The sequence below is a fragment of the Mandrillus leucophaeus genome, unplaced genomic scaffold, assembly GCF_000951045.1.
Source record: "Mandrillus leucophaeus isolate KB7577 unplaced genomic scaffold, Mleu.le_1.0 Scaffold1098, whole genome shotgun sequence".
Taxonomy (NCBI): domain Eukaryota; kingdom Metazoa; phylum Chordata; class Mammalia; order Primates; family Cercopithecidae; genus Mandrillus; species Mandrillus leucophaeus.
In genome coordinates, this window is record NW_012099187.1 from 21,892 (window position 1) to 42,039 (window position 20,148).

At 34.9% G+C, this 20,148-nt stretch overlaps 1 protein-coding gene across 1 annotated transcript in view; it reads right to left on the bottom strand.

Moving 5' to 3' along the window:
• The window catches only part of LOC105546533 (ankyrin repeat and IBR domain-containing protein 1-like), an 86,021-nt gene that overhangs the window by 11,221 nt on the left and 54,652 nt on the right, over positions 1–20,148 (bottom strand). The window contains exon 3 of the mRNA XM_011989773.1: positions 8,641–8,938. Within this exon, the coding sequence (XP_011845163.1) occupies positions 8,641–8,938 (298 nt within the window). The remainder of the gene's footprint in view (positions 1–8,640; positions 8,939–20,148) is intronic.

The following is a 20,148-nucleotide window of genomic DNA, read 5'->3' on the forward strand; positions in this document are numbered from 1 at the left end:
AGGGGATGTGTAAGAAGTCATTGTTGAAGGTAACTGCTGACCATTCTTAGAACTTGAGTGAGAATGACTGGTAAACTATCTTTGCAAGGTATTCCCTAATGAGTTTGACTGCAGTTGGGGTGAGGGAACCATAAAGACCTGTATCTCATTGCTGCAATTTGGCACCTGTAGAGAAACTCATAATCAATTATGAAATGGGAGGATCCATGTTTGTAGCATTAGACTTGGCTATGAAAATCCACCTGTAGGTTACCTTGGCATGGAAGATAGCTGACAGCAATAATGCCCGACATTGAGGAGAATGTGTTAAAAAGTACTTCAGCTTGCTGACTTTTAGGGCATAAAGTCAGGAACACCAGTAAGTAAAAAGATGCATTAAGGGGAGATAGCCACCAAAGTGTTGTGGAATAAACTTAGGTGTCTTAATTTGACAAAATAGAAAGTTATGTCTGGTTCTGAAGAATACTTTTTAAATGCTTCAACCAAAGCATCCAACTAAGTATCTGCTTTCCCAGTCTCAAATTAGCTAAGGAGGACTTAATAGGAGGACTGAATGTTTTACTTAAATATGGTTGTAAGCCTATCTTGGTGCACATAAAATGTTCTACCTTAAAAGAAACCAAATTATCATGATCGCAATATATCTGTTCTTCTATTTTGCCTTTCTTTCCATTCACAGTTCCAGAGGAAGAGGGGGAGGGGACTTTAAGAGAGGTAACCCCTACTATTCAAGACAAATCCTACCCCATCCCTTTGATCACCCTCTAAATGGGTGGTGACTCTGGATTGACTTACTCAGGATCATAACTTAATCCTGCTATCCTTCTAGTTACTTTCCTAAAAATTTTCTATCTTTCTTGGCCTTCACATTTCTCAAATTAGTTATTGATACCAACTGTCTCTCAATTTCTTCAGCAAATGACTCAATTATACACAGGAATCTGACTTCTGCCTGGACTATGTTACTGAAACAATATTCCAGAAAGTCATTAATACCTCTTAACTCTCAAATCCATCAGCATTTCTCAGTCCCCCAATTCCTTTACTTTTCTGCAGCACATCACAAGATTGACCAGCTCCTCTCCTTGAAATTCTTCTCTTGCATCTTTGACATTGTATCACCTTGGTTCTTTTATTTCTCTATTTTTTTGTGTTTCCCTCATAGGCACTACTTCTTGTTCTCATCTCTTTGAACACAGGCATTCTTCAAATTGATGCTGCGACTTTAACTCTGTTATTTTATCTATAACCTAAAGTCTTTCCCTTGCTTCTCTCCTCTATACATTATCCTGCTTTTAATTGTTAACTTTATGTAGGTAAACTCAATTCTAAATTCTAAATGAGTGTCTATATTCTTTATTCCCTAACACTTTCGTCATAATTGTCAACAGCCTGCCTATCATTTCATGTAGATAAGCTAGGATGTCAATATCCAGCCTTCTAAATGAAAACTCAATATATTCTCCCTTCCTTTCAACCAATTCCTACATTTAACCTCACTTTCCAATGTCTGTTCATTGTTAGCAGGCTTTGAAGTCGCTCGGGCTCAAAACCATGTCCATGTTATTTAAAAATAAAGTTAATTAATTTTACTCTAATTATAGATGTGACAGCAGGTATAGAGAATGTACACAAATAAAAAAGAGAATTATATTATCTAAAGAGAGCTCACTATTGTCAATATTAAACATTATAGAGCCTCCATCCCTTTTTTTTTAACCTTTCTTTCCCTTGCTTTCTTATTATCAACTGACTGAGTCACCAAAGGCTAACAGTTCTTCACAATGTCCCTGGCATCTGCCTCATTCTTTCCATCTCCAGTACCACCACACAAACCCAGATGCTTTGTCAGTTCACACCAGAATTAGCGCATTAATCTTCTAACTCCTATCACTCCTTCTAATACATTGGTTCTCAACTTACCAATGTCTGGGGTCCCCTCTCACAAATTTAAATTTTATTAGTCTGAGATTTCTGTGTAGTCACGCTTAGAACTACTGTTCCAGCACAAATGTTTTCAAACTGTGTAAGAATTATCTGGGTAGCCCGATAGTCACATTAGGTGGATCTGGAGAAGGGACTGTAAGATATATGTATACTTTTTACAGGTGATTCCAATATAGGCTGCCCACAAATTATGCCCCAAGCCAGGGTTCTCAAGCTTTAAATAAGAATCCCTTTGGGATTTTGTTAAACTAGATTCAAATTTGGTTGGTCTTGGATGGAGCTGAGATTTTGCATTTCCAACAAGTTCCCCGGTGATTGATGCCAATGCCAGTCTGAGGACGATTCTTTTGAGTAGCAAGGCTTTAAGAAATACTGCTTTGGAAGTATGCCATTCAAATCTATTGTACATTACAACCATCAGGCTAATCTCATCATATATGCTTTCATAATATCACTCTCCGATTAAAAATTCTTTTTTTCTTTTTTTTTTTTTTTGGAGACAGGATCTCGTTCTGTCACCCAGGCTGGAGTACAGTAGCATGAGCATGGCTCAATCTGCATATGTCTGAGACCTAGAACAGTGCTTCTCAAACTCTGCCATGCAAATAATCACCAGGAGAACTGGCTAAACATTTCTGCAATCTATTCCCAGAGATACAAGTTCAGAATGTGAAGGTCTGGTTGGGTCAATAATTTGTTAATTATAACAAGTTGTCAGAACTGATGCTGCAGGTCTGAGAGCCACATTTTGAATAGCCTCCTCCAAATACTTAAACTGAAATATTACCCACTCCAGTCTTACTACTACCCATGAAATCTTCCAGGATATGTAAAACTAAAATTATCTCTCCTTCCCTTCAATACCTGTAACAGTCACTGCCTAGTTAATATAGGCCTTAGCATCGTAACATTTGAGGGACAATAATGAGATCACAACTATCTTGATTAAAAATTAGAAAACAGAGGCCCAGACAGGCAAAGTTACTCAGCTGCTGAACTGGGAATATAATTCCTGTATTCTTTATACAGTTTTAAAACTCTAGGTGCTAAAAACACAATATAATTAGGTAATATTCTTCAGTCTGACCTGTGAATGGTTTTTATGACTTTTCAATGAAATGTGAAATGCTCTGATAGCTGTCAAAGTGTCAAACAGGCCCTGTAGCTGTAAAGGAAAATGTGTGACTTACCACCTTTGGTTTTATAGTGACCTCTATTTGATCTGACATGAAACAGCTACACTTAAAACTCTGAATAAGCAAGTAGGGCACAGGTGAGTAGGAAATATCTAAGATAACACTCATTTTTAAAAAATTCTTTTCACAAAGAGTAAAGCACCATCAAAAACAACCCCTGTCGCATTCACCATTTACTGAATCACTACTACAGGTTAAGCACTAATGGAAACATAATGAGGCCTAATGACTAGGGTTGCTCTATGGAAGTCTACCAAAGGAAGAAATATCACTGGATGTTTTACTAAGCCATGCTAATAGAACTAACCCACCACCCCTCTCAAGTCCATTCCTGTTCCCAAGTAGAAAACAAAAACTCTCAGCAACTAAGAACAGTATATTATTTATTAAATTTTTGTCAGACTTATGTTTTAATGGAGCTTTATTTTTGTGTACTGAGTATCCATTACGTGGTACTTTTTAAGTTCTTCGTATAACTGAAGCTTATAGGACCTGTTACATATTGATAATGTCATTTTATGTATTTAAAATAAGCTTCAAGTATGGAGTCATCTTAGGCCAAATCAAGCCTGCTGCCTGTTTCTGTATAGCCCACAAACTAAAAACAGTTTTTACATTTTCAAATGGTTGAAAAGAACAAATAGAATTATTTCATGACATATGAAAATTATAAGCAATTCAAATGGTGATGTCCATAAATAAAGATTTATTAGAACACTGCCATTCTCTTTTGTTTCTGTATTGTCTGTGGCTGCTTTCAGGGTACAATGTCAGAGTTGCCTAAAATATTTATTTTCTGGGCTTTCACAGAAAAAAGTTTGCTGACCTGTAAATAATTTTTAGAATATTAAATAAAATTAGAATTTTAGGTGCTTTATTTATAGTCTGTCCTTAATAAATGTTTATCATATAAGCATTTCCAATTTCCAAACAATTGTAGACTAGTCCTCTGTGTTATTTTTATCTCACAAATAATTTAGAATAATTAATTTGTGAAACTCCAGGATTTTCTGTGTAAGGGAGTTCTGAAAAATATGCCAAAGTGAGGATTCAACACAAAGCACTTGATGTTAGAAAGTGGCCACAGAAGTAAACAGAGGAACTGGTCCAAAGAGACAGAGGTCTACTCTGCCATGGGTAGTATGAGTTTGATGTAATTAAAAAAAAAGAGGGAGACCCAAGGTAAGTGCAGGTATCAATACTGGATAAGGAGATAATGGCAGCATCATTAATAGAATCCAGAGTCAAGAATCAAGCACTAGTGAAGTCTCTACTGGGTAGAAAAGAAGATAGTACACTTTTTAAAATGCTTAATTTGACAGATTGTTGGATATCCATATGAGGAAGTCAACCAGGCAACAATACAGCATGAAGAAGTTCAGAGAAGTCAGGTCTAAGCATCAGTGACACAGATAACCAATGCAACTCTCTACATACCGTGTGATACCTTCACACCTGGAGGTTCCCTGAAGAACTCTATAATTAAGGGGTTTTAATTTTATGTTCTCTCTGTGTATGTGTGTGGGGGCACTTATTACAGAACATAATTATTACAGGGAGATGGGGAAGTTTTAAAATAAATATTTTATTTCTATGGTACAAAATAATGAGCTATAAGAAACTGTTTAAATTATTAAATGCCAACGATGACTTCATCATCTCTATCCTTAAATAAATATACCAGGGAGAAAAACATTTTCAACAACTAAAGAAGATATACTTCCACAGATGTAGTTAAGAAACAGGTTGGCCCTAACAATCGGAAAAAAAGATAATCTCTTTGATCTTAAAGGCTAGACACTAAAAATGGGATATATTTTACTGCAATAACAGGCTAATAGAGAATTTGTGTTAAAAGGAATCTTCCAAATAAATCTAAGATCATCTATTCCAACCACACAAGAGGAAACTATTACAGTAGCTGAGTGACACATGCAAGGTTCCACAGACTGTTACTCTGAGGACCAAGACTACAAATCAATGCTCCCTCCACCATATAATCTCTTAGTCTCATGAAACATTAATAAATATCTGATGACACTCTTTCATTCAACCCAAACCTTTATATCATGCTTAGTACCAATGAGCACTATAAACATTAGAAAGCATTATACAAATGTTAGTTATTATAACTATTCTTACAGCCAATGACTAAAACTAATGATATAAAGAAATAAGTTTAGAAAAAAAAATTTTAAATTAACCATGATAGTAAACTTTGTAAGAGACATCTAAGCCTTTCCTGTTCATCATAGTAGTATGATACCACCTGACAATAACTAGAGACTCATACTAAGAATTAAGTTGTACAGTTAAACAGGTCACATATTTTAATGTATAGTCAGCCCTCTCTATCTGTGGTTTCCACATCCTTAGATTCCACATCCCTGGATTCAAGCAAAAGCAGGTAAAAAATATTTCGAAAACAAATAGGGATGGTTGTGTCTATACTGAACATCCACGTTTTTTTCTTGTTATTATTCCCTAATGACACTTATATTGTACTAGGTATTATACGTAATCTAGAGACAATTTAAAGTATAAGGAGGATGTGTGTAGGTTATATGCAAATACTGTGCCATTTTCTATAAGGGATTTGAGCATCTGTGGATTTTCGTATCTGCAGAGAGTCCTGGAACAAATCTCCCTTGGATACCAAGTGACAACTGTATTTATTGTATGCACTTGTACAAGAAAAAAAAATAAGGCTTCTGGAGATAGTTAATATATGCTTCCCTGAGAAACTCTTCTGGTTTAATTAGCAGTATGCATAATAAAAAATAATTAAGGGCCTAAGGCTGGACAAGAGTATATATAATCAACTATATATAAGAGATTAAAGATAAGCTTTATCTGAATAAAATACGCTGAAATGTTATAAAAACCAGAATAAATATAAGGTATTTATAGGGCTCCTTTTAGAATGTTTTATATTTAATATTAAGTCAAAGAGCTCTTCTAAATACAGAAAATGAAAACAGTCATCAAATGTTGTGGTATATGTGATGTGATATGCTGATAGGTCAAAAAGTTAAAGCACACACACACATTCACATGCTCACGCATACATAAGCAAATTGTCAGGCCTGCCAGATAGTACAGTATAAACCTGGCACTAATTTCTTTCACTGAGCAAAAAATAACGCTGGTAAAAACACCACTCTCAATTTTTTGAACAATTTAATAAGTATGTCATTGTCAACATACTTCCAAATCAACAACTACTAAAGCAATGCTTACAAAGTTGGAAGATATTAAAGCATTTAATATAATATATAATATATATATATATATTTTTTTTTTTAAAGATGGAGTCTCGCTCTGTTGCCCAGGCTGGAGTGCAGTGGTGCCATCTTGACTCACTGCAACCTCTGCCTCCCATGTTCAGGCAATTCTCCTGCCTCAGCCTCCCAAGCAGCTGGGACTACAGGCGCCTGCCACTACGCCTAGCTAATTTTTGTATATTTAGTAGAGATGGGGTTTCACTGTATTGGCCAGGCTGGTCTTGAACTCCTGACCTTGTGATCTGCCAGACTTGGCCTCCCAAAGTGTTGGGATTACAGGCGTGAACCACCACACCTGGCCTATTTAAAATATTTAAGAGCATTATTGCTACTATCCAGAAAAATCTACTTTCTACTCCAGTCCATTTGAGAAATATAATGCAGTCCCATCAATAATGGTGAGTCATTATAGCAGGAATTCTTCCACAATAGGTAAACATAGGACAATGTACAGAGAAGCTTGTGTAAAAAGCCTTAGGAATTCTGCTATTAGTCCCCTACCCTCCAAATCCTAGGAGATTCCTCCACCACAGTGTATCAATGTTAGAAAACATCATGGCCAGGTTTGGTGGCATGTGGGTGCCTGTAGTTCTAGCTACTCCAAAAGATGAGGCAGGGAGATCGCTGAACCCCAGGAGTTTGAGACCAGCCTGGACAACATAGAGAGACCCTGTCTCTTAAAACAAACAAACAAAAAGCATTGCTTGAAAAATAGTTTCAAGTTAATGACCATCACTAACTAATGGGTAAAGGTTATACAAACTCAATGAAATGACTAAGACTCTAAAAGATTAACAAGTATCACAAACATTAGCAATAAACAAAAGATAAGATCACAAGCATATTAGAAATGCAAGAACTGACCCTTCAGATATCCTGAAGAAATAATATAAGTGATGGTAATCTTCTAATATAAGAAAATGAATATTCATATTTTTGGCATACTGATCTACTTAGAAGTCTAAAGTATACATGAACAACATTAAGGAAACAAGAAATTTTCAGGTATATTTTAATTTGATTATGATAATTGCTTTTCCAATAAAGGTATATACTTTTAGTAATAAAGATACTCTGTAATCCAGTCTAATACGCTTCTCACACATACTTACACACATCTATGCAAAAGAACTTCTATGAGATATGTAAGGATGGATATGAATGTTGGTAGCTGAGAAAAACCTATTCTGTTTTATGTATGGTAGTGACGATACTATATAATGATTTCTTAACTTAGTTAAGATCTCATATGCGCGATTTTATCTAATTTGTTGTTAAATATTTTGTATATATTATGTTATATGTTTATACACGAAATACATATGAAAAAATTACAACATAATATAGTATGTATTCAGGAGCACTTTAATGCAAATTAAACAGAAAAATACATGTTTTAAAATTCCAAGTGATTTTAAAAAGACTCCAATAAATGTATTCGTTAATATTTATCCGTTGCTTAGTGAGCGCTTCAATTCTACATAAACTATAGGTCTCACTTGCCAAAAATTTGCTATACTCAACATGTATAAATTTTATAAATTGGTGACCAAAAAAATCAGCAAAAAAGCAGAATATATTTCTACTATAACTATGACTCTCAATATGATAGTGCTTAATTGATGACCAATATCTTAAGAGATATTAACAAATTTTTAATTGCTCTTGACTCCACTTCATTACAAAGGTGATTGTTCACCTGTGGGGCCTTCTCCCTCACTAAAACAACGAAATAACTTTATTTAAAAGAGGCCCTTGGCCGGGCGCAGTGACTCCCACCTGTAATCTCAGCACTTTGGGAGGCTGAGGTGGGCGGATTACAAGGTCAAGAGATTGAGACCATCCTGGCCAACATGATGAAACCCTGTCTCTAGTAAAAATACAAAAATTAGCTGGGCGTGGTGGTGCGTGCCTGTAGTCCCAGCTACTGGGGAGGCTGAGGCAGGAGAAGCTCTTGAACCGGGAGGCAGAGGTTGCAGTGAGCCAAGATCATTCCACTGCACTCCAGCCTGGCAAAACAGCAAGACTCCAACTCAAAAAAAAAAAAAAAAAAAGAGGCCCTTTATTTAAGAGTCTTTTAGAAGACAAAAGAGAAAAAAAAAAGACCAAATTACTAAGACAATCAAAAAAAAAAATACTGACAATTACATATTACCTGGATACAAATTTTACAATGCAGAATATTTAAAAAAAAAAGAAAAGAAAAGGTTTACCTCTACACAGGCTTTCATCCCTGAGGCAGCAGCATAGTGCAAGGGTGTGTTTTTTTTGTTATCAACAGCATCAATAGCTGCTCTCTCATATTCACCCTGGTCAAGTTTTGCTCCTTTCCATTTTAAGATCATCTGCAGACAATCTGCTCTTCTGAAATCATCTTCTGTGGGGCGTGCCAAGCGAGGATGAAGGGCTCCTTCAGATATCATAATTTGAGGTCCCATACACAACAAATGCATAGATGTTTCATTGTGCACATTCCGTTTATTTGGATTTCCATCTCTACCAAGAAAAGTCCTAAAATGGAAAGGAAGGGAAAAATAAAGGATGAAAATCACTTATTTTCTACCTTGAAATACATTGAAGATAACACATTTAAAAGATAAACTCTACTTCTAAGCTAATAATCCAATTTATACTGAAGGCCTGGTTTACAACAGCTTGAATGATTAATTCTTAGTTTTTAAAAACTCTATTCTAGAACAACAATACTAAGAAAAATAAACGTAAATATATTTATACTACTTGCTAATTAAAGGGGAGGGAAAGGAAGGGAAAAGGAAGAAAAAAGGAAGATGAGAAATGTAAGGGGTGAGGAATGGACAGGAAAAGAAAACACTGATAATTTACAGATTAATGTCAATTATATAGATGCCTAAGGGTGTATTAAGCATTGCACACTAATTTTTAATTCTTCCTTTATTGCTCTGATCTATTTGTTGCATACATAGTTATTTAATAGTGACAACTACTATATCAGTGGCAACTAATTTAAGGACAGAAAGTAATATGTAAACCTGAGACTAAATCTAGAGAAAATTTTCTCCACCAAGGTCATCAGCTAACCTTTAAAATAATAAGGATTATATTTACAGTGTCTTAATCTGCTTGAGTTACTAAAAAAATACCATAAACTGAATGGCTTATAAACAAGAAACACTTATTTCTCACAGTACAGTTCTGCACACTGGTAAGTCCAATATTAACGTGCCAGGCGATTCAGTGTCTGGTAAGGGCTCGTTCCTCAGAGGCCTTCTCATTGTGTTCTCTCACATGGTGAGAGGGGCAACTACTCCCACCATGTCACTGTGCACTACTCCCATTCCTGAGGGCTCCAACCTCATGATCTAATTACCCTCCAATGCCCCATTCAGACCACAGCACACAGTATAATACCTTCTGAGGGGAGTTGTGGTTAGATCTAGAAGACTAAGATCTAATTCCACGGTGAGTGTTTATCTCAAAGACAGGTCTAGGTGAGTTGCCTTTACTACTGCCAAACCCAGATCTAAGAGTTGTGCCTAGCTCCTAAAATGAGTCACAGGATTAATAGTTGAGTTAGAAAAGGCAAGGGAAGGGATTCAACCCTGGAGCCTCCAAAAATAATACAGCCTTGCCAACACCTAGAGTAGTCCAGTAGAACGATTACAGTCTTCTGAACCCCAGAACTGTAAGAATTGTATTGTTTTAAGCCACTAATTTGTGGCACTTTGAGACAGCAGCAATAGGAAATTAACTCAGCAAGGAACCCTGAAAATATCAATCTGGGATGTTATACAGTAAGCCTTGTATTAACAGACCTCTTCCTCTCTGGACACCAGAAGGTGGGGCGGGCTGGGGCAGGGTGGTGGTTGGGAGGAAGAATCTATCCCTGAGTAAAAGCAAATTTTCCTAGGGAAAAGATAAGACTAGTGTCTCTGAGTTTTACAACTTAGGGAATACTTCCGTGGTCTAGAGGATCATCCACTCCTCACTCCCTTCAAATGTAAATACATATCTCATAAGCAGTAAGTCTCTCTGGAGTCCTCAACGTCTATTCAGCCATAATTTAATTTCCAGAGCTAATTTTTTAGTCCAGGTTCCAAGTTTTAGTAAACTTTGCTCAGGTTTTCTCTACATGCTTATTTTCTCTACAGCTCCACGTAGCCTTTATGGTCTTCTGATGCCGGCAGTACACTCCAATACTTGCTCAATTTGGTTTCCCAGGAACTGATTCAGGCCACTTAAGCAAACCCAACACTACTTAGAAGCCTCTTTACACTAGGCTCCCCTCGTTCAGTCTGCTACTCTTTTCTTTGTCTTCATACAGCATCCTAATTCTATAACTCATTACATTTTATCGTACTTTCTTACCTTTCTGTTCCCTTCTCCCAAATAGTTTATAGGCTTTTAAGGCAGGGCTTATAAATTCTGTTCTTTCTTGAATCCCCTACAGTGTCTCATACACAGCAAATTCATGCCATAATTTTGATAAATGAATTGGATGCATATTAAACTTTCATGATCCAGATCAGTGACATGGGATTGGGGATCTCTTGAGCCAGTAGTGCAGCACATTGGTTAAGAACGTGGTCCCCGACTGCTAGGTTCTAATCCTAGTTCTGTCATTTTCTAGCTGTGTCACCTTGGGCAAGTTACATAATAGCTCATAACAACTAATATATGATTTCACATCCTTTGACTGAGTAAAACTACTCCTGAGAGTTTACCTTAAGGGAAATAAATAAAAATTTATAGAAACAAAGAAAATCAATATAGTGTTACTTTGAACAGAAAAATTTGGAAATCACTTAAGCGTTTAATAATAGAAATGGGAAACATAAATCTGATATACAATAGAAAATTATGGTTATTTAAAGTCTATCCACGAGTGTTATAGCTAAGTGGAAATATAAGAATAGAATTCCCTTTCCCTTCTCAATCTTCTGAATATATATGGATAAAAACTAGAAGGGAAGATGGAATAATTCTAACATTTGTTTAGGGGAGGCAAGAATATGGGTAATTTTTTTATACAGCCATAATGTTGCTTAATAGTTAAAATATATATTTTCCCTATGTCAACTGCTGATAATAAAATTCCCAATCATATTTCCTTGTATTTATGATTGAATTACAGTGGATAGCCAAAATTAAAACCATACTCTAAAACGTATTCAAGATTAATACCTCTTCTACGAGGCATGATTGACAAAAAAAGATTTCACTTTCTTAAAAATTTAATTAAGAAAGAAATTATTAAAGTTAATTCCGATTCTGTAAATACCCTGTACATAATCACATTTATCTAGCCTTTCTTACCCCATTTCCAATATATCAGTTATTCTCTTATTTAGCTCAGGAGAGTTCAGGTTCTTATCACAAAGAAATTTAAGGTAAATTGAGAGGATGTCAGTTGATATGGAAGGACCAATCTCACTCTCTCTAGTATTAAATGGCTCTAGATCCTCCCCATATAGAGAAGAGAACGAGACACTCTCTTGCCAATCTGCCAGGCTCATTAATCAAACCAAACACACAGAGTGTATTATTCTGAAGTAAAAGTATTAAAATAACTTCTTTATACATATTTACTCAAGAAAGAGTCTCAAATTATTAGACACAGTAGCATATCTGCATAAATATTTCATGTTAAAACTATTTAATAAATTGAATACTCTAATTTTATTGATTCCTCTCATCTGTTTAAATTCAAAGGAGACTCTTCTTAAATTTACATAAATGTATAAATAGAATAATGAGTACAAAATTGATATGTATGTTTTAGATCCCGTTCTGTAACTATGTTAGTAGTTAAGGATTTTTTTTTTTTTAACTACTAGCATATGAAGTTAATTCTGGAACAGGGATAGGAGATAATTAACAGGAAGGTGGGGTAGGGAAAACATTAACCTGGGGAAAAAAATCCATCCCTTTCATGTGACCCTAATAACCCATCTAGGAGCCACGTGTTTTTTCTAGATTCTTTCACTGTTAATTCTCAAGCAGCCAGTTTATAGCTGTTACCTCTATTTCTTCTACATTCATTCTCCACTTCAATATGACCCTATTCTTATCACTACATGGAAGTTTCACTCTCTCATGTAACCAGCAATTTCCTAAGAGCTAAATTATTCATCATTGTCCTTAATTTTTGTTCTACACTTTAAATTGTCAACTGCTTCATTTACCTCTTGACCTTTCTATTACCTTGGCTTCCATAATCACACTTTTTCAATAATCCTCTTAATTTTTTTCAGTACAACTTCTCCTTTACCCATGATGATGGCTCTAATTTCTACCCCATTACTGGAAGTAAGTTTCAGTTCTTAACCCCCATGTTCTTCTCCACACACATTCTCTTCTTTCAGAGAGTCCATCCACTCTGAAAGCCATTTCTCTTTCAATGGTTTACGTGAATAAACTTTGTAAATTGGGAAGTATGACCAGAACCCAAATGACAGGCAGTAGTGGCAGAATCACAGATTTCCCTCAAAGGGTTTCTACTATAGATTGAGTATCCCTAATTCAGAAATCTGAAACGCTTCAAAATCTGAAATGTTTTGAGTGCCAGTGTGACTCTCAAAGAAAATGCTCATTTGAGCGTTTAGATTTCAAATTTTTGCATGTGGGATGCTCAACTAGGTAAGTGTAATGCAAATATTCAAAATCCAAAGAAATCTGAAATCTGAAACAATCTAGTCCCACTCATTTTGAATAAGAAATGCTCGATTTGTGTTACTTCTGTGATAATTCTTAATGCTCTATCATCCTATATGACTTCTCATCTGACCCCATACCATATTCTCACATCTTATAGGCCTCTTTCTCTTGCACTCATACTCAACTGAACTCTCTCTGAAGTAACTATTCTCCCAGAACCTCAATTTCTTGCAATAACTCTTTTTATTCCACCAGTCATATATACTTAAACCTTCAGTTCCTCTGAAATATCCTCTTTCATGCAACATTGACTGAGCACTCATTATTTGCTAGGTACTATTCTAGAAGTTAGGGATATTGTAAAGAAAACAGATAAAGTCTCTGCTCTTATGGGGTTTGCATGCAAGATAAGGGGAGTTGGGGAGAGGAGACCTGTATTTCAACTTACTGAAAATAACTTAGCTCCTAAAATATAAAACAGTCAAAAAGTAGAAATCAATAACTGGAAACTCTATGTTAACTAATCCTCAAAGCTACAGACTTTGATATTAACATGTGCTCTAATAAAGACAGGCTCTAATAAATATTTTCTATTTTATTTATACCAAAAGACAAGCCCCTTTTATTTCCAAATAAGCAAAAGAGGCTGTTTTGTAGAAGATACAACTAATGAATTATATATCCAAGTTAGAATACACTAACTCCAAGTCCATGGCTTTTTTATATGTTAAGCAGTAGCTACGAGTATGGATTTAGTTTCCCACAAAAGAGGCAGTGCAATTGTGATGTAATATAATATAAACACACAGCATGTGGGTTCAGAGAGAGAGATGCAAAGGGGCATCTATTACCATATTATTCTACCTAAGAAAGGAAGAAAGTGATGCCTGCTATTGCAGATACCATATAGCTAAAGGAAATAGGAATAAAATCAAGGTCTTATTCCAAATGGGTGCTTTGCTTTATAGCTAAAAAGTCCGTGACTAGGAATATCTACCTTTGCTTACATATATATGTCATATATTAGGAATCTCGGCTGGATGCAGTGGCTTATGCCTGTAATCCCAACACTTTGGGAGGCTGAGGTGAGTGGATCACTTGAGGTCAGGAGTTCCAGACCAGCCTGGCCAACATAGTGAAACTCCATCTCTATTAAAAATACAAAAATTAGCCAGGCGTGGTGGCAGGCGCCTGTAATCCCAGCTACTCGGGAGGCTGGGGCAGGAGAACTGCTTGAACCCAGGAGGCAGAAGTTGCAGTGGGTCAAGATCATGCCACTGCACTCCAGCCTAGGTGACAGAGTGAGACTCCGTCTCAAAACAAAACAAAAAAGGAATCTAGCCAAGCTCAGCTAGAGTCTACACTGAAGTCTCAGAAAGGCATCCCAGATTATATGAGGCAGCATGAGAAAGTAATAGTCATCAACTTGTGAGATAGTAAAGTAGGATTAAATATAGCACAACATTTTAACCTACCTAAAACAAAAATAATTAAATAAAAGTTATTTTACTTAATGCTGATAAGTAAATGCTATTTATCCTTATTTGACATGATGTAAAAGTATAAAAGAGTTAATTTCTTATAACAAAATCAATTAATTATTTAAAATAATAATCTGGCAAAATGAAAAGGCAACCTGTAGAACTGGAGAATATATTTGCAAACCATACACCTGAAAAATGAATAAAAACTGTAAAGAACTCATAAAATGCAATAACACAAAACAAATAACTCAATTAAAAAATGGGCAAGGGACCTAAATAATTTTCCAAACAAGATATACAAATGACCAACAGTCATATAAAAAATGTTCAACATCACTAATAATCACGGAAATGCAAATCAAAATCACAGTGAAATATCACCTCATACCTGTTCGCATGGCAATTATCAAAAAGGCAAAAGGTAAGTGATGGCAAAATGTGCAAAGAAGGGAAACCTGGTACACTGCTCATGAAAATGTAAATTGGTACAACCATATAGAAAACAGTATGGAAGTTGAGCAAAACATTAAAAACAGAACTACCATATGATCCAGGAATCTTACTTCTGGGTATATATTCAAGGAAATAAAATCACAAACTTGGAAGAGGTATCAGTACTCCCATGCTCACTACAGCATTATTTATAATAGATAAGATACAGAAACAACTTAAATATCCATAAATGGGTGAATGGATAAAGAGTATGTGGCATATACACAATGATATATTATTCAGTCTTAAAAAAGAAGGAAATCCTGCCATTTTCGACATAGATGAACCTGGAGGACATTTTGCTAAGTGAAATGCACTATACACAGAAACACAAATGAGTGCAAGATCTCACTTCTGTGCAGAATTTTAAAAAGTTGAACTCAAGAACAGAGGCTAGAATGGTGGTTAACCAGGGTCAGGGGTAAAGAAAATGGGGAGATGTTTGTCAAAGCGTACACATTTTCAGTTAGAAGATGAATTAAGTTCTGGAGACCTAATAAACAGCATGGTAACTATAGTTAATAATTATAGATTATATACTTGAAATTTGCTACAAAAGTATAATTTAAGTATTTTCACCACACAGAAAAACTATTTGAGGAGATAAATATGTTAAGTAGCTTGACTGTGGTAATCAGTTCACAATGTATACATATACATTCAAAACATCATATTGTATACCTTAAATGTATCAATTATACCTAAATAAACCTGGAAAAAAATTGATTTGTGATTCTCTCTGTACTATCTAAATAAATTTCCAAAGACAAAGAATATATGATTAAAGAATTAGGGTTGTTTATTCTCGGGAAATGAGAACAATAAGGTAATTTCTGTTTCTAGCTTAATATGTTAAAAGCTTTAATTAAAAAATTATGAGCCATTGTTCTTCAAACCAGAAAACAAAAAAGAAAATATCTGAAAACTTTTGGTAGAAGTTGTAAAAACATAAGTATAAAGTTAAGTATCATAAAAGTAACCCAAACTGGTAAGTAAAAGAGAATATACAATCGTATTTCCTGTAGGTCTTTAAATACTCATTCAATAAAATGATAACCTTATGACAGGGATAGACAGATATATTTCTGCTTGGAGGAACCAGATCAGCAGTTCTTAAAATATTTTAGGTTACAAGACCCTTACACAATTTTAAAAATTACTGGCCAGGCGTGGTGGCTCATGCCTGTAGTCCCAGCACTTTGGGAGGCCGAGGAAGGGCAGACTACTCGAGCTCAGGAGTTCAAGATCTGCCTGCCAACATGGCAAAATTCCATCTCTACAAAAAAAAAAAAAAAAAAATTTGCCAGACATAGTGGCACACACCTGTAGTCCCAGCTACTTGGGAGGCTGAGGCAGGAAAATTGCTTGAGCCTGAGGTCGGGGCTGCAGTGAGCTGTGATTGTGTCACTGCACTCTAGCCTGGGCAACAGAGCAAGACCCTGTCTCAGGAAAAAAAAAAAAAATTACTGTAGGTTCCTAAGAGTTTTTGTTTGTATGAGTTATACATTAATTTTAAAAATAAACCCATTATACATTAACACAACATTTTAAAATAAAAATAACTATATTTTAAAAAATTAAGTGAAAAGAGTGGCATTGTTTTACATATTTACAAATCTCTTTTAATGTCTAGTCTAATGGAAGACAGCTGGATTTTCACAGGATTCCATCTGTTGTAATGTATTGTTTTGGTTTAACTATATAAAGAAAATCCAGCCTCTATATAGTTAGGAAAGGCAGAAATGTTTTTAAATATCTGTCTCAGATAATAGTGAATATTCGTATTTGATACTATATCAAAAATTCAACATCAGTAATTTCTCAAAGATTAGTTGCAACGTAGTATCTGAAACGTTATCAATGTCTTTTTTGTACTGTTACATTAAAGTCCATTGGTCTATCTTACATTTTGAATATATTTTTCAACCATACATAATTTTAAAAAATCATACACTGATCTTCTCAAAAATATTGATTCACTGGGTTATGCAGATCTTCCAGATGTCACATTTCATTAAATAATATAAAAAGCTATAATCGTCAATTTTATCAGAAAAGTCTGTGTTGAGAAGTTGTTGAGCTGAAGGTAGTGAACACAAGTTTTCCTGGATTTTAATAATCACTTGAAAGCTCAAATTTTATCATTAGCAACAAATAACGGGCAGTAGTTGTCCCTGAATTGACAGACTCAATTCATTTTCAAGAAAATGTTAGCTAAGTACCCAAGTCTGAACAACCGTTGTTTTCTTGTTGTTGCTAGTTGTAAAATGGTGTTCCATTAAAACAGTACGCAGTTAACTCACAATTCAAACAACAGCACAGGTGCGTTTCCTCAGAGTCATTGTCGTATTTTGGTATGTAGCAGAAATGTTTTATGTATACTTTGAAGTTGTCACAGAATATTAAAAAGATGTGTTACTTAAGGATGGAGATTAATTAAAATTAATTTGACTGTTTTAATTGAAGATTTTTTTAGGGGAAACTGCCTTTTTTTTTTTTTTTTTAAACTGCAAGTGCCTAACAGTGATGAATACAATGATTACTAATACAGTTTGGTGCAACTACCTTCATTCACCTTAAAGGTGCCAGCATTTTTATCCTCTATTCTTTGCACTACCACTACAAATGCCAACACACTTAAAAAGGCAAATAGTATCTTGGTATAATTATAAAAATAGTTTTGACTTCATGTATTCTTTGAAAGAATCTCAGGATCCAGGAGTCCTCAGAACATATTTTAAGAATCATTGTACTAAATGACTTTCTTATATAATGTTTTCCACTTACATAAAGTATATTTGTAAACTCTACTATAAAGGGTTAAAAAGTATTTTACTATTTGGTTTATGTTAAAATATACACATTACCTTAGTAATAACAATATTTAAATACATTTTATATTGGTATTATAAATGTTTTAATCAATCATATATAATATTTGATATTAAATATTACTGAAGTATCCAATATTAGGAATTTTGTAATATATCAAGTTTTATAATTTCACTTAAAATGTTCAACTTAAATAAAACAATACAAAAAGGTCATGTTAAAAAGCCTTAATAGATTAGTAATCCACAATCTATTGAGAACAAACTAGGTATCTAGCACTGTATTTATAACATTTACATTCTAGCAGAGATGAGTTTAGTAATAATAATAATAATATGATTTTAAATGTAAATTGTAGGAATATCAGAGAACAGAAATACTGTAGGTCAGAGTAGTTGGGGATGAATTCACAAATACGGCAGAAACTGAGTGAGGACTTAAAGGACAGGTAATTAGAGAAGAGAGAAGCCATTTGAGAATCCAGAAACAACTGGAATGAAGCTAAGTGGGTAGCATTCTTAAAAAGGGGAAAAGCAAGGGGGAAGTCAATCAACCACTTTGAATGGCAAGATCATGCTAGAAAGTAACAAGAGAACAGGCTTACTGAGTAGAATGAAGGCAGAAGTAAAGAGAGTTTTGAAAGCCAAATAGAATATAATGTAGAAAACAAGGTATTATAACTTTCTCAAGACAAAAAGAACAATGAAAGCATACGCTTTAGTAAAATTAATCTGGACATTACACTATAAGAGGAAAAGACTTGTAAAAAAATACCATTTAGAGGCCAGATACTTTTAAGTATTAGGAGCAGGGCATGATTAAGAGTGAACTAAGTTTAGGGTAAAAGGAATGGAAAGAAGTAAATCCAAGAGTGAGACTTAGTGAACTTAGTAGCATGGTAGTAAAGGAGAAGAGTAAATCAAGGATGATTTAAACATAGTAAGGATTATAGCGGTGAAAAGTAATAAACATTAGCAAGTGTATATTGTATGTTAGGCAGCATAATAGACATATAACACAGTAACTGCTTAATTGTCCTGCAAGTTCTGTGAGGTAAGTATCCATTACACGGGTAAGAAAACTGCAGTCCAGAGTGACTAAGTAATTTGCTTTGCTAATGAGTGACGGGCAGCCCTGACACATAGCTGATATGACTATAGAAATAAGAGGCTGTCAGTACAGTGGTTAAGAGCCCAAAGCTTACAGTCGTCTACCTGGGCAACAAGCTTTGCCAGTTACAAGTTGTGAGACCTTACTGTGCTTCAGTTTTCTCACCTACAAAGTACAGACAATAAACTACCTCATAAAATTGTAATGAGGATTCAGATAATGCATGTACAGCACTGTTAATAGCTCCATTAAACAGTAAGCCCTCAATAAACATTTGCCATTATTACATCAGCATAATATGCTGGTGTCATTAACGGGGGAAGGCCCAGTTTTGGGAGGGAAAATATAAAATTTTAAACAAGCTAAGCTGGAGGTGGCTTCTAAGTATCTATTTTTAGAGAAATAAAAATGAAAGATAAAAGCAAAAAAATGAGAAAAGAAATACCTATAAAAATCAAGATAAACCTAATAAAGTCATAGGCCTGGATGATCTGAATTATTTATGAAATTTTTCTCATTCATAAATCCTAATAAAAATATTTCTTTGTGTAATGATTTTATAGAACTTCTATTTACTCTGTGTAAAATACTATGCTAGATGCTAGAAGTACAAAGAAGATACCTTAAAAGAAGTTGTTAATACAGGTAGGCAGAGAGAAGCTATACAAAATTGTAAAACATAATAGGTAATGTACAGCAAATATGTGAGGCACACAAACAAATGATAAAGAGCCATAAAAGTTTTTAAAAAAAGACAGAGGTTCCTATGGGTTATGACAACCTAAGTAGATAGGTGAGGTACACACAAGATCTTGAAGAGCAAAATTTAGATAAAAAAGACCCTTTGGGAGGCCAAGTGAGAGGACGGCTTGAGGCTAGGAGTACAAGACTAGACTGGGCAACACAGCAAGATCCCAGATCTACAAAAAATACACAAAATATTAGCTGGCTATAGTGGCCCATGCCTGTAGTCCTAGCTACTTGGGAAGCTGAGGTAGGAGGATAGCTTGAGTCTAAAAGTTTGAGGTTACAGCAAATTATGATCACACCACTACACTCCAGCCTGAGTGATATATAGACCAAGAACCTGTTTCTATTAAAAAAAAAAAAATAGGTAAGAAAGGAAAAAGTGAGAGGAGTGAGAAAGAGGGGGATACTCCTGGCCAA